Raw genomic sequence first — 23,617 nt, 5'->3', positions numbered from 1 at the left:
ATTAGTCACTAAGGGGCCGAATTATCAAGCTCCGAATGCCTTTAGGCTCGCCGGAAACAGCAGTAATGAACTTGTCCGCCATAACTTGTCCACCTGCTCTGAGACTGCGGACATCAATCCACCTGATTGACACCCCCTGCTAGCGGCCGATTAGTACCAATCAGAGATGCATAGGTTGTTTTTTTTTTTATTAGTTTTTGTTTAATATCGTACACCATTGTGCTTTTCTTTATTTTTAACCACAAGAGTCAGCATATTTACAGAATATAAGCTTTCATTTTGTGACTTTTTAATATGAATACACCTGAAACAAACAGCAAACCATTTTCTTGGCTGTGCTGACGTCTTTGCCAGCATCAGGTGTTATACTGTTGTCTCAGAATATAAAAAGCTGGAATCAATGGCTGAGAGGTCCAACTTACCACAAACCCTTACTGAGACACGACAAGTTAAACACAGTAAACAAGAAGGGGTTAGGGGTAAGAGAGTAATGAGACTAAACTTAGTAGCTGGATTCTCTCTAGTAATTTAATCAGCACCCACAAAGCAAAATAACAAATAAGTAGAAGAAAGTAACTGTACATTAATTCTAAATACCAAAGGGAAATAAACCTTGGTAAAAATGTGGTCCTGCTATCCAGATGAAAACTAACTTATGTAGGTAACTAGAAATATCAAAAGATCTTATTAAAAGCAATTAAGCAAGTTAATTATGAAGGGGGCAGAATGTAATTGTAGTAAATAAATACCTTTCATGCAGATATCATGAGAGCATCCATGGTAAATAAGGCTTGCACGACTCAGATGTGTGGAGCTAAAGCTGCTGATTGGATCTGCAGCATTTTCTGCTTGGGACCAGCAGTGCTCTGAGAGTCCTGAGCGGTATTTCTACTGTGTGTTTAACCCCTTTGCGGGCGTTAAACACTCAGTAGTGTAGGGTAGTCATAAAATTAGAGCATGCCATTTTTTAGACTATAATGGCCTGTTGATCAATAGCCTTTAGAGACTGAAGATTCTTCCAACAGACCAGTAAAGAACTAATCTGTGGGTTTAAGTAGCGTTTTTTTAAAGGTAGTAATATTTTAAGAGAAGGGCATTTAGTTGTTAAAGGGACAGTATACACCAATTTTCATATAACTGCATGTAATAGACGCTACTATAAAGAAGACAATGCACAGATACTGATCTAAAAATCCAGCATAAAACCTTTAAAAACATGCTTAGAAGCTCCAGCTTCTTAGCTGGAACACCCAGTGAAAGGAGATGAGTGCAGATACTCTGTCCCCCTACCCCTTCCCTGCATTTGAAAAGACAGATTAAACAAACAGGAGCCAGCAGTGGTCTGTAAACGCATGTATACATCTGTGACACTTTGGGGCTTGGTTAGGAGTCTGAAAATCAGCACAATGTTATTAAAAGATAAGCAAAACTATACACTGTTACAAAAAACTCCCAGATGGGATATATAAATGGATCATCTAGAAAACATTTATGCAAAGAAAATTCTAATGTATAATGGGCTTAGGTTTTAGAATTGGGTGAAAGGGGTTGTTTGGGGGGCAGGGTATCAAGTTGATTGAACAGGTCAGCTATTATGTTTTGGTGGGGCAAAAATGTATCAGAGCCGGCAGCTTTACCACCTATTGCCAGACAGTCACAGTTTGGGAGCTCTGTGTCACTGTCCCTTCTTCAGCTTTAAGGGAAAATCCAAGGTTTTCAAAGTTCAACCAGGGAATGCCCAACCCCACATATGGTCCTTTAGACCCTGACAAAAAATGCATTTCTACTATGGATCCACCAACATCTGTAACTCTGCCACAGGTCTCCTCACTTAGCTAATGCTTCCCAGTTCTGGAAGGCATAGAACAAGTGTTGTGAAGTATATTAAATTACAGTATCCCTCATGGTAAGTATTAGCTCACACCATTACGTGGGTTGCTAAAACTCTGTGGGTTTTGATCTAATATCCTGTTTTGATCTAACATCCTTTATTTTATTTTTTATGCTTTAACCATGGCAAGAGATATTTAGAAAAATTCCAAGCATGCAGTTAGATATTCCTTGTTATTTTGGGAGTTTTATTACGATTTAACAAGACTCACAAATTTATGGTATTTACTGTTTATTTTTTTCTAGAACAAATGAAGAAAATTACAAACATAGAGGAGATATAATTATAAATATTTAGGGCCAGATTACAAGTGGAGTATTTAATGCTCCCGCTCAAGCACTAACCGTGCTAGAAGTAAGCTTTTTACGCTTGTCGGGTAGCGCTTGTATCACAAGCTGAAAGTAAAAAGTTTTTGTTCGCTCGCTAACCCGATGCACGCAAAATGCCAGTTAAAATATCACACTTACACACAACCCAGGTCGCATATTCTCAAGTGTGCTAACCCGACAAGAAAATATGAATATTTTACATTCCAATGTTCTTCACAAAGAAGAATATGTTCTATTTATTCATAAATACATATTTCTGATGGTATTTTGGTACAATATATATCGATACCTATATTTATAGATGATTATATATAGTTATATATATATATATTTATATATATACAGCTATATAGGAATATCTATTAATAAATACTTAGAACATATTCCCCTATGGGAAGAACATTGTAGTGTGAAATATTTACATTTAAAAACACAATATAACACTTTATTAAATATGAATAATGCATTCATATGATTTTATATGTTTTCTACTACTTAAAGGTCCATAATACCCAAATGTTAAAACACTTGAAAGTGCTGCAGCATAGCTGTAAAAGGCTGACTAGAAAATATCACCTGAACATCTCTATGTAAAAAAGGAAGATATTTTACCTCAAAAATTCCTCAGTAACCACATCCCATTATAAAGGACTTCTAAGCAGCAAATCAGTATGTCTGTCCCGAGACAGCCGAAGGATTGAGCCTCGTGCACTCTCATCTTATTTCCCTATTCAGCTTAAGGAAGTTTACAATGAAATATCATGAGAGTTAAATAAAATCTCATGAGATCACAGTAAAAGAATTCATGACCTCAACACTGCTGATGCTGATTGGCTGCTGTTCATTTCTTCATTTTTTATTTTTTTTACCTGCAGCTGAGCAACAGCTGAGTATAACTTTTTACACAGAACTTACTCTGCTGAGTTGAGGATATTGTGAGGTAAAATATCTTCCTTTTTTACATAAAGATGCTCAGGTGATATTTTCCTGTCAGCTTTTTACAGTTATACTGCATCAGTTTCAAGTGATTTCACATATGAGTTATTATGTCCCTTTAACTGCAAAGGGCTCCATATATTTAGACATGTATATTTATGTATCTCTATGTTAAAGCCCTTTGCCTGCCTTTTTGTTTCTAACCCCTGAGGCCTCATATTTTTGAGCCCTTATAACTTCTTAGTGCAATTTTTTATTTTATTTTTTATCAGCTAGTGTTATCATGATTGTAACTGTACTTTGTAATGTATTTCTGATGTGTTTTGTGACACTTTTTTGTTTCTCGAAACAGTGAACCAGCGCTCTGAGTTTGCGCTATCCCAACATACGTTAACTTCAATTGCACTCAAGCAATCACATTTACTCTCCACTTCTAATATGAGCACTACACCCAACGTGTGCAAACAACGTCGATAAACACCTTCTCGCTTGCATGAAACTGTTTGCGCGCCACTCGTTATCTGGCATATAATTATTTATTAAAGTTTGCTTCTAGCTGTTTTAAAAAACGATAAAGATTTCCAAGACAAGAGTAAACCATTATCCAAAGCATATTAATAGACTTGTAGAAATATTGAATTTTTTTGGGCAAATAAGACCTACTTAAAGGGACAGTCTACTCCCATTCCCCAGTTTTGCATAACCAACACAGTTATATTAATATACTTTTTACCTCTGTGATTACCTATCTAAGCCTCTGCAGACTGCCCACTTATTTCAGTTCTTTTGACTGACTTGCATTTTAGCCAGTTTGTGCCCTCTCATAAGTAACTTCACAGGCATGAGCACAATGTTATCTATATGGCACACATGAAATAACTCCCTCTAGCTGTGAAAAACTGTCAAATGCATTCAGATACAAGGCGTCCTTCAAGGTCTTAGAAATTAGCATATGAGCCTACCTAGGTTTAGCTTTCAACCAAGAATACCAAGAGAACAAAGCAAATTTGATGATAAAAGTAAATTGGAAAGTTCTAAAACAAACAGAAGAAAGAGGTGCAACCCCACATCAAGGTAGCAAAACACTCACAAAATATCAGTGTATAATCCACAGTAACATAAATGAAGTCGGTCTGTGACTGGCACAATTCCGTCCACTGGCTCCTGCACCGGACTACCAGGGTTCACCACAACCGCAATTCATCTCCGTCTGAGTCTGCAGCTGCCTGCCACAGCTCCTCCCTCTATGCATTTCGTTTGCCTCTATGCAAACTTTCTCAAGAGGAATGTTAGTGCGTTAGCTCATTAGCTGTTTGTAAGGTCCTCCCTCCTTGCAGATATCCGGCAATTGGGTAGCGATATTATCTCCGCCCACCTTGGTTTTCTTGTTTTCAATCTCAGACACTGCAGAGAGCAAAACGGAGGATCCATTTGACTGTATATTGGATAACACCAATAGCGGTGGACTAACCTTTAAAAAGGGAACTATCCTCAAAGGAGCCGGTAACTTATGAACTGTGCGAATAATATGCACATTGACTTTTGACAAATCATTTATGTTCTATTTTTACTTTCTAGGAAAGGCATATTTGTTTTTAATGGTTGTTAAATCCTGTATCTACTAGATTTCTGAGCTTTAAGATTATCATCTAAACCCATACTTTGCGCTGCAAAATCTTTGTGTAAATACTTTTTTTCTATAGTCTTTCAAAGTCTGAGCTTTATTATATAAAACATAATATTATATATATATATATATATATATATATATATATATATATATATATATATATATATATATATATATATATATATATATATATAACCTAGCACTTATTCTGATGTCTGCTATTTTTATTAAAATGATATAACTTTTCTGGATCATACCACTTTACCACATCTCTATTGAACTCTATCTTGGTGATATGAGCAGTTGATATAGCAAATATTTTCTCATACCTAATGTATTTTGTTGTGAATTTGCTGTAAATACCTTGGTTTTACTTATTTTTGTGATCATAATCACAGGAAGGAGAAGTCTTACGGCATGGTTATAATGAAATGTAGAAATTCTCAAGCCAGCTGGCTAACCGTCTATGTGGTGTACAACAGAACCCATGAGTACTCCTGGCATATGTGAGTGAAAGGCAAAATACCACACAACACATGGTAGATATTTGTTATTCATATCCACATCAAAGAGAACAGCACATATGTGCAACGAGGTCAAGGGCATTCATAGTATATCCTATAATGCTTCTAGGAGGCATAAAGGGAAGTATGTTAATATACAGTCATTGAATTAGTGTTAAAAAAATACATGTGGTTCCTTGAAATACATTGCAAAACATCTTCACCATTGCAAACTGTTTGATGTAATTCTGTTGATAGTTAAGTTTAAAGCTTGAATTATTCTGTAAACTGAAATGTCTTCCAGAAAACAGTAAAAGTTCCCAAATTATAACTCACTTCACAATCACAGGTTAATCGTTTATTGCTGTTACAAGGAACTATTGATTTTAGAAATGGAAAAATACAGATCAATGTGCATTGTATGTCTGTTATCTTTAAAGTTACTAGTTATTTCCTTTGTGCCTTATAAATAAGAGTACCTTTTGAGTTGGAGCTTTCTGCGTAAAGGGAATATTACTAGAATAGCGCAAGATTGAGCACTTTAAGTGACATGAAAGTTAAAAGTAAAGTTTCATGAGAAATAGAGTATGCAATTTGAAAAAGAAAAATCACTTCCAATTGACTGCTATTATCAAAATGTACATAGTATTTCTACGTGCATACTTTAGGAGGCACCAGCAATTATTTAGCATTTGCAAGAGTTCTCAGTAAATATGTAGTAAACTCTGTGATTGTCTACTGATTGTCCCATGATACAGGGGACAGGGAAATTAAAGAAAACGTTGACATTTGTCTGAAAAAAAACTACTCATTTGAAATACAAAGTATTATTCCATTGTCGTTTTATTATGCATTTGCTGATTATACAATTCTACAATATTTAAAGGGACAGTCTACTCCAGAATTGTTATAGTTTAAAAAGATAGATAATCCTTTTAACCCCTTTACAGCCAGCGGTGTACCCTGTACAACGCTGGTCGTTAAGCCCTTAAGGACCAGCGTCGTATCCTGTTCAGGAGGGGGTGGGAGCGGGTTGAACCTCTAAACTACAGAAAATATCTCCGGAGATATCGATCTGGCAGGGTAATGAGGGGGGCAGCTACACTACAGAAGAAAATAAAATAGAAAAAATTAAAATTAAAAAAACATACAAAATTGGGGTGTATTGTTACTGGCAGACAGCTGCCAGTACCTAAGATGTCGGCAATAGTTAGAAAGGGGAGGATAAAAGAGCTATTTGGGGGGGGGGGTCTGGAAAGGTTGGAGGGTTAGGGGGATCCTACACTGAAAAAAAAAAAAAATAATAAAAATAATATTAATTAAAAAAAAAGTTTTATTTTTTTATTGGCAGACTGTCTGCCAGTACTTAAGATGGGGGTGACCAGTGGAGGGGCTGTTTGAGAGAGATCAGGTAGGGATCAGGGGTGGGAGGCTAATCTTTACACTAAAGCTAAAATTAACCTTTTAAGATACCTGATTAACCCCGTTCACTGCCGGGAATAATAGAAGTGTGGTGTGCAGCTGCAATTAGCGGCCTTCTAATTACCAAAAAGCAATGGCAAAGCCATATATGTCTACTAATTCTGAACAAAGGGAATCCCAGAGAAGCTTTTAAAATAAAAGAAATAAATAAAAAAAAACAAGGGTCTATTTCTGTTTAAATTTAGTGATGGCAAAAATGCCCAGTCCTTAAGGGGTTAATACCCATTCGCCAGATTTGCATAACCAACACAGTTATATTAATATACTTTTAACCTCTATGATTACCTTGTATCTAAGCCTCTGTAGTCTGACCCCTTAGCTCAGTAATTTGACAGATGTGCATTTAAGCCAACCATTGCTGACTCATAAATAACTAATTGGGAGTAAGCACAATGTTATCTATATGGCACACATGAACTAGCAGTGTTTAACTTTGAAAAACTGTCAAAATGCATTGAAATAAGAGATGACCTTCAAAGGCTTAAAAATTAGCATACGAGCCTACCTAGGTTTAGCTTTCAACAAAGAATACCAAGAGCACAAAGCAAATTTAATGGTAAAAGTAAAGTTGAAAATTGTTTAAAATTCCATGCCCTTTCTAGATCATGAAAATTTAATTTAGACTAGACTGTCCCTTTAATGGTCCTTTAACATTTTATTATTGGATATTCCTGACAACAGGATACTGAGATATATTCCATTAAGTATTATTATAGAACTGATCTCTAATTATGGGCCAGAGTGCGAGTGGTGTGCTAACAGTTATGTGCAAGCGAAAAAGGGGTTTATTGCAGTTGTGTGTGCATCAGCTTTAGCGCTCGTATAACAAATTGATAGTAAACGTGAAAGCATGAGTGCAATCGCAATTTATGCTAGAATGATTACCGCGTCCTCAGAGCTCTGTTTAACTTTTTCTCTAAACAACAAAGTTGCACAAAACACATCAAATATATTTCAAAGTACGCTTACCCTTACAAAATTGCACAAAGTAGTTATATGGGCTCAAAGATATGAGGTTAACATTGAGATACATACATATTCATGTGTAAAGATGTATATGTATATGTGTATATATATATGTGTGTGTGTACATATATATAATTTTATATAGCATATTGCAAAATAACGGACAGCACTCACTGGATTTCAAAGAAGTGAAAGAATAATTTATTTTGTGACGTTTCGGGGACTTGTTCCCCTTCCTCAGACCTTCTCTGAAGAAGGGGAGCAAGTCGCTGAAACGTCACAAAATAAATTAGTCTTTCACTTCTTTGAAATACAATGAGTGCTGTCCGTTTTTTGCAATATCTACAACCATTGGACTGAACCATGGTCGTTGGCATTTTTGCAGTGAGAGTGTGGGCCCTCTTGGACTTATATATAGATATAGATATATAATATACCAAACTTCCATCACATATATATAGGTCCTTAGGGAGTGTTTAAAGGAGGACAGAATAAGGGAATGTTGGACAGCGCAAGGAAGTGCGTTCCAGAGGGTTAGTACCGCACAAGAGAAGTCCTGCAATCTATAAATATATCTTTATGAATATTCTGCTATGTGAAGAACATTAGAATGCGAAATATTCATATTTCGATGTCGGGTAAGCGCACTTGAGAATATGTGGTTGGGTTTTTGCTTGAGTAAGGAGTTTTTACCACTTTTTTTTTTGCTCCATTGACTTTTATGGGGTATATGTTAATGAAGGCACAATATCCTAACTTTGGCTTTTTATGCGCGTGGTGTTAGCACCCAAGCGAAAACTTTTTACTTTCAACTTGTAATATGAGCACTACCCGATGCATGCAAAAACTTACTTCTAGCGTTAAATACCACTCCACTTGTAATCTGGCTCTATATAAATAATAATTTGGTCAGAATAGCTTTAACATTCAAGGTACAATTGATTCACACTTTTCTACATTAGCTACTCTGGTTTAAATTACGAGTGGAGCAGTATTTTGAGCTCCTGCTTTCTCGTTAACTCTGTTAGAAGTAAGCTTTTTTGCACGCAGTGTGGAGCGCACATATTAAAAGTTAAAAGTTTTTGCATGAGCACTAACCCGATGCACGCAAAATGCTGACCTTTCAATATAGAAAGCACATTAACGTATTCCCCCGTAGACTTCAATGGAGTGCAAAAAAAAAAAAACTAACACCCTTACTCGTATGCAAACCAGATCGCCTATAACCAAAGTGCACTAACCCAACCTGATTAATATTTCCCATTCCAATTTTCTTCACATAGAAAAATATATTCTATTTATCCATAAATACATATTTCTATATATATATATATATACAAAAACTTAAAGGTGTGTGTGCACTCTCACCATCCGTGTCATCTGCTAGGGTGCTATGGTGTAGTGTATAAAAAATTAAAATGTAATAAGCACTCACTGGTTTTCAGTCAATGTTACAAAGGAGAGTGTTGTCTCTCATCATAAGCCGGACACCTGTGTCCGTGCCTCAGTATTACGTGACGCCCATCTAAGGGTGTGATCTCTCACATAACATATAGACGAATCTACCATATATCAAAATGTGCCTAAGTTACTATAAGCAACCAAAAAATTATAAACAGCAAAAAAATTGTATTAACCCGGATCTACAGCTAGATCATAAAACCATTGAAGAGTCAGTGTCATATAGCTAAGCCTGTCAAGCGTAAATAACACGCCCACTGTCAGATACAAACCAATGAGGCCATAGGCTAAACAGAGCCTAACAAACTCCAAAGAAAAACACTGTCAAGGAACAAGATCTACTTAGAAAGACATAAAGGTGCATCATATTAACCTACCATTACAAGGTCACAAAGCAAACAGTATAAAAACGTCTCCCTAATTTCAAAGCTATGGGGCCAACATAAATAATGTTGCAATATTAGTGGACCACAGAGATCCTCCAAAGCTCAAGATGTATCACGAACCTTACCATCTAACAGATTAAGTTAATGGATCAATACGATAACACTGTATCATACTGCCCAACATAGGTGAACACTGACCAACCTCCCAGGAATAATATCAATAAACTAAAATGAGATAAACTAAAAATAAAACTGAAACCTGGGGAAGATCTAATGGCACATCGTGGAATCAAAAAAGATCAAAACACCCACCGTGTTGTACCGCTGAAAGCCTCCTGTTGCCAAAAAAATGGGTCAAGTTCAAATGTAAACCAGGCACAACCAACACACCAAAAGACACCCTGGTGCCACCCGCTCCCCAAACATTCATACAGACCACTCACACAATGTGCTATTAAAAACGAACATGTCTAGAATAAAAGTTAAATACAAAAAGCAGCAAACCCAGCAGTAAACAACATGTAGGCAAACACAATAGGGTCTATCTATTAAAAGTTCCTTCCATAGCCCTTATAGTTTTAGTTAAGAGATATATAGGAGAAAATACCTGTACTCATAGCTATGTTGTGTTGAAATCGTCCCATTGTCTCCGCCAGGGGATCACTGTTACAACCCCTGGCACAGTTTGTCGATTACTACCTACAACCGATGATAAAGATGATGAAGTCTTATGTTCAGGATTCTACGGACTTCATCACGCGAATCCTAAGGCTAGATGATATGAGTCCAACATATCTGCTGGTAACACTAGACGTCTCTAGCTTATATACTGTCATCCCGCACTCCACTGGGATAGCAGCTGTCACTAATAGTCTCAGGCATGCTGCTTACATTGGACCATCTGAGGGGGTGCTCATCACGCTACTCACTCTATGTTTAACTTAGAATTATTTTAGGTTTAACAAGACCTTTTACCTACAATTATCAGGGACGGCAATGGGGTCAAATGTGGCCCCATCATTCACAAATCTCTATATGGCAGATTATGAGATTGAACAGATGAAGATCTATGAAACTGCACAAATCATTTTTTACTGCCGGTACATAGATGATCTGTTTCTGATATGGCGTGGTGACGAGCACTCACTATCAAACTGGGTGAAACAACTGAATGATATCGAGAGTACCATTCGTTTTACACATACATACAGCCAAGAGACAGTTGATTATCTAGATGTACGTGTATTCAAAGATGGTGAGCGATTGGGCACTACGCTCTTTAGTAAAGTTACCGACCGTAACTCAGTGTTACATGCGAACAGCTGCCATCCGCTATCCTTGATTAGGAATATACCAAAGGCACAGTACCAAAGGGTCATGAGAAACAACACCAACAGAGAGACACGAGATGTACAATTAGAAGAAATGACACAGCGATTTCTCCACAGAGGTTACAGGAAGAAGAATTTTGGTGAGATGTTAACATCTGCCCTGCAATCCTGGGTTGAAAATACTCAGCACGAATCTCGACAACTAACATTTGTCACTACTTATACACCTGACAGCCATCTGATTACTAGAGCTGTGAAAGACGAATGGAAACTCTTGGAGACAGATTCCACACTGCCCTTTAAGGGCTGGGATGCACCTCGGATTGCCTACAGAAGGGGTAAGAGTCTGAGGGATATGCTGATGACCACTGATATTTTACCTGACACCCCACAACAGTCTTGATTGAAAAAGAAGCGAGGATGCTTTAGATGCCCAAGCTGCGTGACCTGTAACAGTATGTTAACCGGTACGTATTTCCATCACCCTGAGCAGAGAAAGAGATATGAATTGAAGTACTTCCTTACTTGTACCACTCAATACATTGTATATCTACTGAACTGTCCATGTGGGAAGTTCTATACCGGCATGACCACAGATGATGCTAGGACTCGGATGGCTAACCATCGATGCAGCATATGCACGGCCAACTCCAAGGGAAAGACTGATCAACCTGTGGCTCACCATTTTTTAGAAGCGGGCCACACTGTGTCTGACCTTAGGTTCCGCTCTATTGACCACGTGCCCAACCCCAGGAGGGGGGTAACAGATCCAACATGCTACTGCGCAAGGAGGCCCGATGGATATATGAACTGGGGACTCTAACACCCAGGGGACTCAATGTCCTCACTGGTTGGCAATGTTATTTGTTAGAGTCCTCGTGCTCCATTCGATTGATGTGAACAGTGGATGGTATGGCACAATATGATAGGCGGCGTCTCCTTCTTTGATGAGAGTCTATGAATTCCCTTATGGAGAGTCCACTGATCTATTTAGATGTAGTTGTTGGCTCTCTGACAACATTACTTCTCTGTTCTGCTCTATTGATTGTGATAGTTGTAGACATTTCCTGGGTGGTACTACCTCAGGTTATCATAGATATATCATAGATGGATTAGCCAGTATCAGGTACTATCACTTATTGTCCTGGCTCCTTCCCTATATAGGGTTGGGTGGCTTGGACGGTTTCAACACAACATAGCTATGAGTACAGGTATTTTCTCCTATATATCTCTTAACTAATACTATAAGGGCTATGGAAGGAACTTTAATAGATAGACCCTATTGTGTTTGCCTACATGTTGTTTACTGCTGGGCTTGCTGCTTTTTGTTTTTAACTTTTATTCTAGCCATGTTCGTTTTTAATAGCACATTGTGTGAGTGGTCTGTATGAATGTTTGGGGAGCGGGTGGCACCAGGGTGTCTTTTGGTGTGTTGGTTGTGCCTGGTTTACATTTGAACTTGACCCATTTTTTGGCAACAGGAGGCTTTCAGCGGTACAACACGGTGGGTGTTTTGATCTTTTTTGATTCCACGATGTGCCATTAGATCTTCCCCAGGTTTCAGTTTTATTTTTAGTTTATCTCATTTTAGTTTATTGATATTATTCCTGGGAGGTTGGTCAGTGTTCACCTATGTTGGGCAGTATGATACAGTGTTATCGTGTTGATCCATTAACTTAATCTGTTAGATGGTAAGGTTCGTGATACATCTTGAGCTTTGGAGGATCTCTGTGGTCCACTAATATTGCAACATTATTTATGTTGGCCCCATAGCTTTGAAATTAGGGAGACGTTTTTATACTGTTTGCTTTGTGACCTTGTAATGGTAGGTTAATATGATGCACCTTTATGTCTTTCTAAGTTGATCTTGTTCCTTTACAGTGTTTTTCTTTGGAGTTTGTTAGGCTCTGTTTAGCCTATGGCCCCATTGGTTTGTATCAGACAGTGGGCGTGTTATTTACGCTTGACAGGCTTAGCTATATGACACTGACTCTTCAATGGTTTTATGATCTAGCTGTAGATCCGGGTTAATACAATTTTTTGCCTGTTTATAATTTTTTGGTTGCTTATAGTAACTTAGGCACATTTTGATATATGGTAGATTCCTCTATATGTTATGTGAGAGATCACGCCCTTGGATGGGCATCACGTAATACTGAGGCACGGACACAGGTGTCCGGCTTATGATGAGAGACAACACTCTCCTTTTGTAACATGGCTGGCATAAGGTATGATAGTACGCTCTGAGGTTTGTTCATAGCAACATAGGCGTAAGTGCCATGGTTTAAACTTTATAAGTTATATTCCATATGTATCGATGACGATGATCATGTCCTCAGATGGATGTTGTTTATTATAGGCGCCCTGATGCATGGCTCTGTTTGCTTGTAGTGCAACATCTGACAATGTCACCAATACGGGGCTACAGTAGGAGACATATGGCAATCGTGTGACAGGAGAGGCGTGGTTTCATTGCGGTCACGATCACCTGGGTAATAACAGACAGATGGGTTTGTGATGATTATTGATAATATTGTGAGACATACAGTACAGTGGCTATTAGGCATTTATGGCATGTTTACCCATTACTTTCTCATGGCGATCTGTCAGACTATATTGTATGTTTTGTTTTGTTTTGTTTACATTGTGAGCCTATCACCAAGAGGGGTGTTGCCTGCGATGACCTATCATCTACACAATAGTTCAGATGTTTGTGATGCATTAAGTTTTTTGGTTCCGGTTCAATACGGGTTTGCTTTGACCTTACACACCTCCACCACGGCGCCACTTATGTTTTTCCCTGCATTTGTACAGAACACACCACCTTACACTACTACTAAATGGAGTCACTAATATATTATGATGTTTGACTAATGATCACTATCAATCGTTTATGAGATATACATTGTTTCAATGAGCACTTCACTGCTACCTATGATTGGTTGCCTTGAGAGGAAGGGGAGGGGTCTCAGGCTTTATAAGTCATCATTTTTTCACATGTTGTTTGTCAGAGGAAGGGACGCTGCTAGTCCCGAAACGTCACAAGTTTGAAATAAAGAAATATTGACACTGTTGACTGAAGGCCAGTGAGTGCTTATTAGATTTTAATTTATATCAATATATATATATATATATATATATACACACAGAGAGAAATGCACTCAGGAACGAACAACCAGCTCAATACCATTGTTAGCCTGTTCTATGGCGATTTACCACCTGGGTGCAACTTCTTTTAGCCCAGCAATGCTTTTCACAGAGTAGAACTTTCCTGTAGTATATCAGTCTGATCCCGCCTATTACGGTCAGTCCAGCACCGAAATACAAGGCAATTCCTCTCTGAACAAGGAACACAGCAACCCCAGACGATCGTTTCGGCCTTCATTGGGCCTCGTCAGTGAGGTGTAGCAGCATTCCTCTAAGCACACTGAGCAAGGAGTCCACGTCTGGTTTCCCCTTTTTCCATAGGGAGACTAAATACACACAGAGAGAAATGCACTGATATACTACAGGAAAGTTCTACTCTGTGAAAAGCATTACTGGGCTAAAAAGTTGCACCCAGGTGGTAAATCGCCATAGAACAGGCTAACAATGTTATTGAGCCAGTTGTTCGTTCCTGTGAGTGCACTTCTCTCTGTGTATATATATATATATATATATATATATATATATATATATATATATAATGGTATTGTGGTACAATATATATCTTTACTTATAGGTATAGATATTTACATATATATATATATATATATATATATATTCTGTGTATATATATATATATATATATATATATATATATATATATATATATATATATATATATATATATATATATATATAAATGCCTAGAACATATTCCCTTATGTGAAGAACATTGGAATGTGAAATATTTACAGTAAATACACCTGTAAATATTTAAATATGTAAATACACACAGTATTAAATATGAATATTGCTTAAATATGCTTTTTCGTGTTTTCATCTAATACAACTATCTTATACAAACAAGGCAAAGTTACATATAACATAAGCCAGTGGTGGATCCATGGGGGGACAACAGGGCAATTGCTCTTCCCGACAGCAGAGCCAAACAGGCTGCTGTCACAGTGACAGTGATCAGCACTCGGAGAGACAAATGTAAGGCTCAAGCTGCCCCATCTCTAAACTGAACAGTTATGGTAATTTTACATAGTATTTTCTAATATAGGCCAGCAGATGGCACTGTTAGATGAAGTGATTCCTTGCTCCGCACTGGTATTTACTCCGAGTGCTTCCGGCAAGTTTCCTGCTTCACTTCACAAAAAGGTGGATGGGATTCTACTTTATTAGGATAGTGGAAGAATTGGGATGGATGTGCTGTTGTGAGGAGGGTTAGGCTGCTATTGTAAAGGGAGTAGTATAATTGTAATGTGTGTTTGTGTATATGTGTGTGTTTATATGTGTATGTTTTTTGTATATATGTGTGTGTATGTGCATGTGTATGCATATGTGTATGTGTGTCTTTTTTATGTGCATGTATGTGTGTGTGCGCATGTATACAAGTGTGCATGTGCATGTGTGTATGTATGTACATATGTGTCTGTGTGTGTCTGTGTATATATGCATGTATGTGTAAGCTTGTGTGTATGTGCATGTGTGTGTGTTTGTTTAGATATGTTTGTGTGTAAGTGTAAATGTGTGTGTATGTGCATGTGTGTGTGTTTGTTTAGATATGTTTGTGTGTAAGTGTAAATGTGTGTGTAGGTGCATGTGTGTGTACATGTGTATGTGCATATATGTGTGTTTGTGTATATAAGTGTGTGGGTATGTGTATGTGTGTTTTTGTGTATATGTGCATTTGTGTGTATCTATATATGTGTGTATGTTTTTGATTGTTTGCATGGGTGTGTGTTTGGGTATGAATGTCTGTTTGTGTGTATGCACATGTATTAGGGTGACCACGTGTCCCAGATTGCCCGGGACAGTCCTGCATTTTGCATGACTGTCCCAGGTCCCGGGACCTTCATTCAGTGTCCCGGAATGGAAGCTGACAGCAGTGAGTCATCACAGAGTGCAGAAGACTGCAGACTGACCAGGACAGCTGATTCGGTAGTGGCACGTCCCAGGCGCCAGTATGAGGGAGGGAAGCATGATATGACATATGAGACGTATGTCATATATTCCCGCCCCCTCTGGTTCTGCCACTGTGGCTCGCGACTAGTAGCGAGCGAGTCTCTTGCGGGAGAGAGTAGTCAGCTAAGCTTAGCTCAAGGAGTGAGTGGGACAGGTAGGTCTTTTAACAGACAAAAATACTCTGTATATGCAATTCCTAAACACAACCATAAAGTCGGTTTATGTCTGTGAATAAGTAATTGTCATAGTGCTCTACAAAAAGACGATTAAGGCACCTGGAAGGGTCTAAACTGGTGACCACTGTTTTTTTTTTTGTTTTTTTTTTGGTTTTTTTGTCAAAAATTGGCGGCAAAAAAATAACGTATCAAAGTAATTTTTATTTTTTTGGGGGGTGTCCCTGAATGGCAGTTTGGAAATGTGGTCACCCTAACATGTATATGTGTGTGTGTGTGTTAATGTGTGTGTGTGTGTTTATGTGTGTGTTTGTATTTATGTTTGTATGGATGTGTGTGTATATGTGTGTATGTGTTTGTGCATATGTGCATGTGTGTGTGTGTTTGTGTATATATGTATTGTGTGCGCATGAGCATATGTATGTGTTTGTGTATATGTGTGTATGTTTGTTTATGTGTGTGATTTTATATATATGTGTGTGTGTTTGTGTATATATGTATGTGTGTTTGTGTATATGTTTCTGTATGTGTATATGTGTGTGTGTATGTGCACGTGTCACACAATAATCTGGCACATTGCCCCTCCCGATATTGGGCTCTGCACCTGCCCCTGACATCAGAGGGGAACCCGAGGACATAACCTTTTACCTTCTATGCTTTCTATAGTTACACTTTCTAGACTTTTCATCTGCTGTTTGTTTTCATCACCTATGTCCACTAGATGGTGCTAAAAGAATATCTAATCCATACATTTACTTGTGCATGTGAAGTTACACTTATAATATAAAAATGTTGCATTGGAAAATCATCTGACCTATGTGTGTAATCTGTTGTAATAAAAATGGAGTTTACATTCATGGAAAGAATATATCTGGGGTTTTTTTTTTTGGTTTTTTTTAATACCTGCCCATAATACAGAGGTATGTGTCGTTCACTGGAAACATTGTTACACAACACAGCTAATATAAAGTGCTCCAGACATATATGCTCATTAACCTACCTCATTATGCTGTCATGGAAAGGAGTTAATTTGTAGCAAAAGACACCAAGAGAAAGATGTACAATTGATATAAGAAGCAATCTGGATTTTTATTTTTAATTGTACACTTACTGAGTTATGAAAGTTTAATTTTAATTTTCAGGTTCCTTAAATGTCCAAATAGTTGTCATTCCAACAAACAAAGAAGTGTGAAGTATATCTTCTTTTAAAGAAACATATTTTATTTATTTTTTTAAATTGTTTGTAGGGAGAGCTTTAGGTTAAACAGCATCCTACAGATATTGGTAATCTTAGATCCATTTACACAAAACAATAAAAAAATATTGGCACAAAAGTAGTGGGGTCAATTGATACACAGAAAGGGGTAAAGATAGAAACGAGTTAAGTAAGTTACATAAAGAATTTAAAGGCTGGTAGATTTATTCAACAACTTCCGCAGGGCTATCAGTCATCATGATGCATTCAGATTAGGGTACATGATACTAACATGAGAGACACCAGTGCCTCATCTGAGTAGGCTCCTCCCTCTATACTTGCTTACAATTAAGTTAGTACAATCAGATAAACATCAAATTAAAGGGTCATAGGAAAAGATATATATATATATATATATATATATATATATATATATATATATATATATATATATATATATATATATATATATATATATATATATATTCTGCACTCCATGCACTCCAACCTTTCTTCTCTTTCTGTAATGCCTGGGTGACTCCTCAATCACTCTTTATACATATCCATATGAAAAATAGAGGGCACTCACAGGTCTTTTTATAGTTGATTCTTTATTCAGTAAAAAATGACATAATTCAGGTCGACATTTCGGCTCCACAATTGAGCCTTTTTCAAGACGATCTTAGATTGTATGTGTGGCTTGTTCACATCGCCATTATCCACAATGGGCTATAACCAATATATCCAGTATTAATATACCAGCTACTCTGTTAAATACTCAAACCAGAGCTAGTATGATACAACGGCAATATAAGGCACAATTTGTAACAGTATAAAATAACAGTGGTAAAACAATAGATAAATAAATATACAGAGAAACTGGGTAAATAAAAGTCTCTTATGATGGTGAGATAATTGTTGGAGGCAGCAATCTGTGACGGACCAGGCCTAGATCCAGGAACAGCAGTCTAAAAAAACAAAAAGAAACAGATGCGCCACATGGCCCAATATCGTCTGATCCAAAGATATGATAATAGTGTGTATTGGTTACACTCACATGTGTTGTAGCACCCCAACCGGTGCTATAGGAGCAGTCTGGGATCTATAACAATCACCCAGAAGACCGACTTCCTAAGATAGGTGTATGATCTATGATAGAAAAATAAAGAGACACAAAGGTGCCTATATGGCCTAGTACTGTTTAGCCAAGGAGAATGCAGAAGGTATTATAATATGCACTCACATTTGTTGTAGCATCTCCATTGATGCTAATAGAGCAGGCTGGGATCAATTCAGTCACCCAACAGACTTGTTCAAAGGCAAACAGGAAACTCCACACCTCCAAATGGTTCAGGAGGCCAAGAATTCATCCAAATAATGCAGATAAAGGCAGCAAGTGTTTAAAAGTAATACAATTACTTTATTGTACAAGGTTAAAAACAAGCAACGCGTTTCTCAGCCAGTGGCTGTTTCATCAGGCCTAGATTAAGCCTGATGAAACAGCCACTGGCTGAGAAACGTGTATTTGTCATATGGATATATATATATATATTTATTTTTATATATATATATATATATATATATATATATATATATATATATATATATATATATATATATATATATATATATATATATAGAGAGAGAGAGAGAGAGAGAGAGAGAGAGAGAGAGAGAGAGAGAGAGAGAGAGAGAGAGAGAGAGAGAGATAGATAGATAGATAGATAGATAGATAGATAGATAGATAGATAGATAGATAGATAGATAGATAATTATTAAATATAAATATATATATATATATATATATAGAGAGAGAGAGAGAGAGAGATAGATAGATAGATAGATAGATAGATAGATAGATAGATCATTATTTTATATATATATATATATATAGAGAGAGAGAGATAGAGATAGATAGATCATTATTAAATATATATATAGAGAGAGAGAGAGATAGAGATAGATAGATCATTATTAAATATATATATATATATATATATATAGAGAGAGAGAGATAGAGATAGATAGATCATTATTAAATATATATATATTATTAACAGGGGTGGAAAATAGTATACTTTAGAAGTCCAGAGGAAATAAAATACTAGCTCGCTCAATGTTAAATATCGGAAAAAGTCACATTTACTTGATTGGAACATAATAAACTGAAATTAATATGAAATACCCACTGGCTTATAATCAGACCAACATTTTCAGCAACAAAAGACAAACACAGGAAATATGGCAGAACTATAAACAATTAAATACTAAGCAAGCAGTCATTAGGTAAAGGAGATCTTGATCAAGAGTGAATCTGTTTACTTTATTTCAGGTACAATCATCAGACAGTGAAAAATGGTTTTAAGAGTCAGACAAACAACCAGGATGGAAAGACTCGAGGATCTGAACCAATTATCAGCCAAATCATTGATAAACTGAATCATATTAATCAGGTAAGTCTTGAGGGTCACACAATTAATATATAAATATATAAATAAAAAAAATATAAATAAAAAATAAAAAAAATATAAATTATTAATCCACAATATACTGTCAACTGAAAACTTACACATTTTACAAAGTTTTGTTAACATTTTAATGTATATAATCATACCTATAACAATCCTTTTGTTTGTACATCAATTTGTTTTCTTGTATAATCTGTACTTGGTTATTTTTCTGAATAAAGCTTGGTTTTCTAAATGTTTAGACTCATTCTAAACTGACTGACAGACAAACAAACAGAAAGCTAGATATATAGATATTCAGATAGACGGAGAACAGACAAAAGTAGGCCGTCCCATATCTCAGTGCTTTTAAATAGCTTTTTACAATCTTGCACAACAGTAAGACAGTGTTAAATGATGTGTGCAATATATATAACTCACTCCCATGGAGAATGATAATGGTTATGCAGGAACCAGCACTGATTGGCTAAAATTCAAGATTGTAAAAAAGTACTGAGATAAGGGGCAGTCTGTAGGGGCTTAGATACAGGTAATCATAGAGGTAAAAAAGTATATAAATATAAACAGTGATGGTTATACAAATTGGGGAATGGTAATACAAATTTATACAGAAAGAGAAGCAAGCTGCCAGGAATGAACAATGGCTCAGTGGCTTGTTCAATGGCCGGTTAGCTTCTTAGTAGCTTCTTTTAGCCCAATAGTGCTTTTCATAGAGGAGAACTTTCCTGAAGTATATCAGTCTGATCCCACCTAACAAGTGTCAGTCCAGCCCTGAAAAACCAGGCAATGCTCCTCTCAACAAGGGAAATTGGACTGACCTTGTTAGGCGGGATCACTTTGGAAAGTTCTACTCTGGGAAAATCACAATTGGGCTAAATAAGGTAACTCGCCATAGAACAATCCACTGAGCTTTTGTTCCTTCCTGATAGAGCGAGCGCTGCAGAATCTGTTGGAGCTCTACAAATAACAGATAATAATAATAATAGAGTGCTTCTCTTTCTGTAAGTATATAAAACTAGGGAATGGTTAATAAAGGTATTATCTATCTTTTGAAACAATAACAATTGTTAAGAAAACTGTCCCTTTAAGAGAGATACAATAAACATTCAGCCATGTTTCATAGTATTTTTGCAAAACATTAATATATTGGTTGTTTTAAATGCTTGTAAAACATTTATTTTGAATGTACTTATTTTACTATTGAGTACATAAAGGGACATAAACCTCTAGCTGATGTATAACTGTCCATAAGGAGCTTTTAAACATAGGTAAAATGATATTACAACATGGCGGCTCCCGTTACTTCATATAAACTAAAACTTTACAGTTAATCAGTATTTCAACAACTACTGTAATTTAAAAAAAAATACATCTACTTATAAGTTTATGATATTGTTTGCTTTGAATACATCATTATGTATTGCATTTGTTTACTGCTTAATGTCTCTTCAATTATTGATATGTACTATGCATATATAAACAAAAATACTTGAAAGGACCGATAAATGCAGTAGAATTGAATAATCAACACATGCATAATAAAAAGACAATGCAAAAGTACTTGGGGGTCAATTTATTATAGTGCGAGCGGACATGATATGATGTAGCGTATCATGTCTGCTGCACATCAATAAATGCAGACAGCATACGCTGTCTGGATTTATCATTGCACCAGCAGTTCTGGTGCAATACCGCCCCCTGCAGATTCACGGCCAATCGGCTGCTAGCAAGGGGTGTCAATCAACCCGATCGTATTCGATCGGGTTGATTTCTGTCCGCCGCCTCAGAGCAGGTAGACAGGTTATGGAGCAGTGGTCTTTAGATATATAACTTCTGTTTCCCGCGAGCCTTGATAAATTGACCCCTATGTCTGAATTTAAAACAAGTAGTAGATTTTTTTGTCTGATGAATTTCAAAGTTAGTTAAATTTTCCTTACACATGCATCATATGACAGCCATCAGCCAATCATAAAATGCATATGCAAATATACGGTGAACTCTTGCACATGCTCAGTAGGATCCGGTGCCTCAGAAAGTGTACATATAAAAAGATTGTGCACATTTTGATAATGGAAGTGAATTGGAAAATTGTTTAAAGGACCAGTCAACACAGTAGATTTGCATAATCAACAAATGCAAGATAACAAGACAATGCAATAGCACTTAGTCTGAACTTCACATGAGTAGTAGATTTTTATTCTGACAATTTTAAAAGTTATGTATTTTTCCACTCCCCCTGTACCATGTGACAGCCATCAGCCATTCACAAATGCATACACACTTTTTCTTGCACATGCTCAGTAGGAGCTGGTGACTCAAAAAGTTTAAATATAAAAAGACTGCACATTTTGTTAATAGAAGTAAATTGGAAAGTTGTTTAAAATGGCATGCTCTATCTGAATAATAAAAGTTTAATCTTGATTGAGTGTCCCTTTAAAATGACATGCTCTATCTGAATCATGAAAGTTTAACTTTGGCTTTAGTGTTCCTTTAATATCCCTTTAATGAGCAACTGTAAATTTCTTACAACCAGTGGTCAGGTGTATATCAGAAAACAACATTGAGCTCACAGACTGGAGCCAGACTCAGTAGATCAGTTGGGTACAATGGTTTAGAGGCGATCATGAGGTCTGAGGAAAGGAATGTGTTGACAGCTGTTTAGGTTGTTCAGCTGTGAAGAACAGGGAATCATTAACATACAAGTGAAGAGAGAACTAATCATTGATACAAATATTGAGCTGGAGAAAGGTGTTTTTGTCTGGAATGAGTGAGGATGAGATGATGGCTAATTAATTTGTTACATTGAGGAACATAATGACTGAATATAGTGCATTGTTTGCTACAGCTGCTGGGAACAAGGAATGTTGACAAGAAAAGTGAGAGGTTTGTAGCAGCTAATGAAGGTTTTAAGGTTGCACTGAGAGTGTCACTTGTCTAAACAAGAGTAGAACTTGTCTGTGACGTGGAGTGAGTTGGTGATGAACAATGTAGGGAGAGTGACTTGATGCTACTTGTTTTCTATAGGTTGATAAAGCAGATTAAGGACAGATTTCTAGCAGAGAAGTCAGCAAACTTGTTTCATTACACAACACATAACTATACATTATATATAAACATCTCTTGGTGCTTACTGTCCTGTTAGATCTGAACTTTTGGTAGATCTTAAAGGGACACTCAAGTCAGAATTAAACTTTCATGATTCAGATAGAGCATGCAATTTTAAACAACGTTCCAATTTACTTCCTTTAACAAAATGTGCACAGTCTTTTTATATTTACACTTTTTGAGTCACCAGCTCCTACTGAGCATGTGCAAGAATTCACAAAATATACATATATGCATTTTTGATTGGCTGATGGCTGTCACATGGTAAAGGGGGAGTGGAAATAGACATAACTATGAAATTTGTCAGAAAAAAAATCTACTACTCATTTGAAGTTCAGACTAAGTGCTATTGCATTGTCTTGTTATCTTGCATTTGTTGATTATACAAATTGACTGTGTTTACTGGTCCTTTAAGAACTTAATTGGGGCATTCCTGATGTTTTTGACCAATTTTATTTTATATGAAGGTATTAAAGGGACAGTATACACCAGAATTTTTATTGTTTAAAAAGATAGATAATCCCTTTATTACCCATTCCCCAGTTTTGCATAACCCGCACAGTTATATTAATATATGTTTTACCTCTGTGATGACCTTGTATCTAAGCCTATGCAGATTGCCTCCTTATCTCAGTGCTTTTGACAG

The 23,617-nt window shown here is 36.6% G+C and overlaps 1 protein-coding gene across 1 annotated transcript in view; it reads left to right on the top strand.

Annotated features, from left to right (window-relative positions):
• The window catches only part of GPC3 (glypican 3), a 1,305,553-nt gene that overhangs the window by 831,015 nt on the left and 450,921 nt on the right, over window positions 1–23,617 (top strand). The window contains exon 6 of the mRNA XM_053699264.1: window positions 19,731–19,851. Within this exon, the coding sequence (XP_053555239.1) occupies window positions 19,731–19,851 (121 nt within the window). The remainder of the gene's footprint in view (window positions 1–19,730; window positions 19,852–23,617) is intronic.

Source organism: Bombina bombina, chromosome 1 (genome assembly GCF_027579735.1).
Source record: "Bombina bombina isolate aBomBom1 chromosome 1, aBomBom1.pri, whole genome shotgun sequence".
In the NCBI taxonomy this organism is placed as follows: domain Eukaryota; kingdom Metazoa; phylum Chordata; class Amphibia; order Anura; family Bombinatoridae; genus Bombina; species Bombina bombina.
This window is presented reverse-complemented; position numbering and strand designations above follow the sequence as displayed.